Here is a 5,471-nt window from a genome sequence, read left to right on the forward strand (position 1 = left end):
AAGCCCTTAGCATCTTCAGATTAAGAGTCACTATCCCTGTTTTTAAGGAGCACCGTGTACTTCCTCCATGACAGATTTGTTTGTTCATTTGGCAAGATAAGGTATATTCGATACTTCTCAGCAACATCACAATTCAAAGGTATCTATTCTTTTTAGTTTTATTCATTCACTGTACTACGTTCAGATGCATAAGAAGCAACCAAAAATACTGTGGCTTGGATCAAGTACTTCCTCGACTGCAGATATTACCAATGAAACACTTCTTTTGCTTTCTTGATTGCTGCTGTCATAGCTGTTGACTGTGGATCCAAGTAAAATGAACTCCTGGATAACTTCAGTACTTTTACCATCTATCAAGGCATTTTCTGGTGCAAGTTCAAATTGAGATGGAAGAAAATGAAAACAAACAATTCCATGAGAACCAAAATATGATCTTGAGTCTATCTGACCTGAATTTATAAATCAACTTAAGATCTCTACAAAGAGAGAGGATAGGGGAGCAGGGGAGCCAAAATAAATGTCAGAAGAAACCTTCAAAATTGCACTACAACATCAAGAAGCCAAAACAAAGGGAGCAGATAGTGAAGTAAAAGAGCTGAATAGAAGATTTCAAAGGCCAGCTTGAGGAGACAAAGCAAACTATTATAACCAAATAAACAGACACTTAGAGAATAACAAGCTAAGAATGAACTCAGTATTTTCCAAACTAAAAAACAATGAGAAACAAATTCAAGCCTTCAGTTGCAATATATAGGGATGCTATGGGAAAAACCTTGAATGATCTAAGAAGCATTAAGAGAAGATGAGGAAATACACAGTGTACCTAAAGGACTGATGACATTGAAATATTTCAGAAATACCATATGACCAAGAGTGAATGATAAGGAAAGAAGATAGTCAAGCTTCAATTAATACACTGGCAAAGAAATAAGGCCTCAGAAATTGATGGGATACCAAATGACATGTTTCAGATGACAAATATTGCCTGGATATGCTCATCAGACTATGCTAGAAAATTTGGAGGACAGCTGACTGTTCGGCCAAGTGGAAGAGATCCATTATCTTTTTATATTCCCAAGAAAAGTGATGCAAAGAATATGGAAACTATCAAACAATATTATTAATATCACATTCAAGCAAAATACTGCTAAAGATATTGAAAAAAAATAGCTAGAAAGTCCATAGGAAGGGGACTGCCTATCTATCCAGTTCAAGCTGGATTTAGAAGATATGACACTAGGGATATTATTGCTGATTATGGCTGAAAGTAAAGAATGCCAGGAGAAAGTGTATTTGTGTGTTATTGACTGTGCAAAGATAGTGAACTGTGTGGATCATAAAAAATTGTCGCTAACATTGAAGAATGGGAATCCCAGAACACGTAATTGTGCTCATGTGAGACCTATACCTAGACTAAGAAGCTGTTGTGCAAACCAAGCAGTCCTGGGACATTGAGCATTCTTCTGCAGTACCACAGTGCAATGACATAGATTCTTCTGTCATCCTTAATCACTGTGAAACTTTCAAATACAAAGCAGGTGATATATCATCAAAATTATTATCAGAAACCAGAATTCCATCTTTTTGTCCAGTTCATTATATTGTCCTTGGTCCTTAACACTAATAAGTGCAAAGACACTCAATCTTAAATAAAAATCAAGTTAAAAATTTTTTAGAAAAACTTAATTTTGGTTTTTAAGTGCCTTGAAATTGTATACTAGATAGCCAGTACAAACTGTTTGCCACTCGCTAACCTTGCTTGCTGAAAATAAGGACTTGAAATGCTTGCTGCAGAAAATCAAAGAGTAGTCTTCAATATAGATTGTTTCTTAACATCAAGAGGACAAAAATCTTCACCATTTGACCAATAAGCAACATCATGATAGATGGATAACTGATTTGAATTGTCAGTGCATTCATCTTACTTGAAACTACAGTAAGCACACTTGGTACCAGCAGTCAGGAGATCAGGAGACGTATTGCATTGGGAAAGTCTGGTAGCAGGAATGTTTCCAGATTCCTGAGGAGCAATAATGTTTGTTTGAAGAGTAAGGTGTGTCTGATACAGGCCTAATCTTTTCAGTCACTTGCTTTGCATATGAGAGCTGGGTAGTGAATAAGAATGACAGAAGAAGAAATGAATCCTTTAAGCTGTGGTGTTAGAGATAATACTGAATATCCTATGGACTACCAAAAGAACAAACATATAAGACTTGGAAAAAGTGAAGCCAGAATGCTCCTTGGAGGAAAGGATGGTGAAACTTTGTTTTACATATTTTGAGCATGTTGCTAGGAGAGGATATTCCCTGGAAAGGGACATCATGCTTGGAAAGGTGGAGGTTCAGCAAAAGAAAGAGAGATCCCTATCAAGATGGACTGACACAGTGACTGCAGCAGTGGGCTCTAGGTATGTCAGATGATAAGGATGGCACAGCACAGGTCAGGTTTCAGGTCTGTTGTTCATTGGGTCACTATGAGTCTTACTTGACTTGATAGCATGTAAAACAACAACATTGGCAAGTTATATTTAAGTCCTAAAGCCTCCAAAAAACTCAAAGCAATTTTTACAATGAAATGTAATATAACTCAGCAGTGTTATGTTAATTTAATAACAGATGGACTACAGTTTACTTTTGAAATTCATTCTTTATGTACCAGCAATTCTCTTAAGTAATGTCATGCAGTGAAATGTATTAAAATTAAAACTAAATTACTTGAAAGGAATGTCATTATGTATATGTAGTTTCTTCACCTCTGGCACAAAATGAGATATTTTCTCATACACTTTGGCTCATAAAGCTTGATGGAAAGAACTCCTCAAGGTAGAAGGGAGAGGATTAAGTTAATAATCAGAAGTTATAGTCACTATAACTGTAAAATAAAGCATAATTAAAGATTAAATTTAGGAAATGCCCTTATGTGAAAAGTATTACATTTTATTTTTCTGAGAATTCAGTATTTATTATTTAAAATTACAAGCATATACCCAGACCCCTGTCAAGTTGGTCCTCACTCCCTCCACACAATACTTTCCTAGGTATCCGAGGCAGAAGGGAAGATTCTACCCACCCTTCTCCTGAGACGAGCCAGTTGGCTCAAACTGAGACCTTTAAGTTAACAGCCTGTTCACCACCAGGGCACGTTAATTATAGACTGAGTAGTTTATAATTGAAAATTGAAACTAAAAAATGTCAAATAACTAAATAACTTACCTTGGCAGAGTTACAGAATTGGTATGATTTCCCAATTCCATATTCCTTGCTAAATTTTCTTCTTCTGCCCTTGAACACTTTAATAAGAGACTTATAATAGCCAATCATCATTTTTTTTAAAGTGAGGAACAGAGGAATACAGTATATTGTTTAGTAAATGAAGGTATATTTTGTTAATGGTGCCTGTATGTATGAGACTTCCTATCTGAGAGTAAGCTTTAAAATAGGTTTCTGCTTCTTCTAGGTTTCCGTCGGCGTGCAGCTCCTGTTACAAGAAGGCAGTTTCCACACGGTGCACACAGAATGGATTATCTGCACTTTGAGGATGATAGCCGTGGATGGTGGTTTGACATGGATATGGTGATCATCTATATTTACTCAGTAAACTGGATCATTGGATTCATTGTTTTCTGCTTTCTTTGCTATTTTTTCTTTCCGTTTTAGGAATTTTCATACTTAATAAAGCTAACTAATCATAAATCCTATATACTGTAAATAACATTTACTTAAACCTTTTTTAAAATGTGCTTTGAAGTTTTTATAATGTTGCCTTGTATAAATTGTTGGCGTTTATAGAAAGCTTGTGAATAACGGACTTATTTATTATTGTTTTTCCATGTAACAAGCTAATCTTTATTTAAGAGCTAATCTATTCAGCACTAAGCAGCAATGACTATTAATTTCTTAGTCCTTGGTTTTGGATTTGGGGGCTCCAATTTTGCAGTACTATTTTATATTTTATTGTAAATATTGAAGTTTTTCCTCCATTAGAAAGTGATAAAAAATGTAAAATGAAATGACAATCTGGGTAGAGAGACTCTTTATTAATAAGATATTTCATCAATCACTACCTATTCTCAGGCAAAGAATATACATTAAAGATAAACCATATTCTCTGGGAACTGATCGAACAGGGTATATTTGATTTGGTTTCCAATTACCTCTATGTGTGTCCCCTTCTATTACCAAGACAAGTAGATAACTGTTTTGTATACATCTATTAATAACTTTAGTGAAACAATTTTTATTGTTACAATCAAGCTAATATAAATAAATTTTAAAAAAACAATACAAAACTAACCCCCACCAATAGATGCTTAGGGAAATATATTAATACTTTCAGAATTTGAAGATTAATCACCTGAAGAAATATATAATTGACTTACTTTCAGTAATCTCAAAGAGGAATGCATGTCCAAAAAGTAATTAGTTTAGTAATTTGTTCAACTAGAAAGCTGTAAAATTTATTGTAAATGTGCAATAAAGAGTAGCTTTTAAAATTTGTTCATTTTTATTAAATGATTTAATGTCTGAAATAAAGTATTGTTGGAAATATACTTACAGATAAATAGAAAATCTGACATTTATTTTCAAAATAATTACAGTAACCCTTGTAATTAATCATTTTCTTTTTTTTAAATGAAAGAGAAATGCTTAATTGTCCCAATGCAGGAGGGACCTGGGGCAGAGATCTCATTTTAAAATGTGAGAAAACGAAACTGAAGCACACAGAAGCAAGTATATTTTAGTCACTTAGGTGGTCTTCATGTAACCTAGGACAAAAGCTTTAATTATAAGCTACTAACCCACCATTCCCACAATATAATGTCATATATCTTACAATAACAAAAAGCAGGTTAAGCTGGATGATCCTATCATGAACTAAAATCACTACCATGATTCAAACAAATAAAGGACTTCTGGTGGCTTAGTGTGTAAAGAGTTGTGCTGCCAACCCAAAGGCAAGTAGTTTGAATCCACCAACTGCTCTGAGGAATTTATGTATCTTCTGAAAACCCCTTTAGGATCAGCTATGGGTTGTTTCTCAATTCACTTTATGGAAAGACAAAATTGGACCAAATTATTATTGGTCATATTTCAACAAAATTATTTCACTGGTGGTATGTGAAGTTCTCAGTAACATGGAAAAATAACACAGCTATTATTATAAGACTATTTTATGAAAATGTTTAAAATTATATCTGTGAAAGAAAATAAGAGTGGACATTAGATATATATCATCAGATCCAGAAATCAGAAAATGATTCTTTAGAAATATAGATCAACTGTGTCCATATTTCATAATAATATCAATAAATATTTCTTGGTAAAACAAGTATCAAACTCAGTACTAATTTATGGAGCTAAAAAGGGACATTATAATCACTAGTTTATTTATCACAATAATGATGATATTAGAAGACAAAATACTAGTCTTCTGGAAAATAGTATATTATTACTGTTGTTGTTGTTGTTGTT

The 5,471-nt window shown here is 33.6% G+C and overlaps 1 protein-coding gene across 1 annotated transcript in view; it reads left to right on the forward strand.

Moving 5' to 3' along the window:
* RNF180 (ring finger protein 180) overlaps positions 1–3,656 on the forward strand; it is a 282,916-nt gene extending 279,260 nt beyond the window's left edge. The window contains exon 9 of the mRNA XM_006899361.1: positions 3,457–3,656. Within this exon, the coding sequence (XP_006899423.1) occupies positions 3,457–3,656 (200 nt within the window). The remainder of the gene's footprint in view (positions 1–3,456) is intronic.
* Positions 3,657–5,471: the final 1,815 nt, after the last annotated feature.

This window comes from Elephantulus edwardii, unplaced genomic scaffold (genome assembly GCF_000299155.1).
Source record: "Elephantulus edwardii isolate Elephantulus edwardi_28Jun2011 unplaced genomic scaffold, EleEdw1.0 scaffold00254, whole genome shotgun sequence".
NCBI lineage: Eukaryota > Metazoa > Chordata > Mammalia > Macroscelidea > Macroscelididae > Elephantulus > Elephantulus edwardii.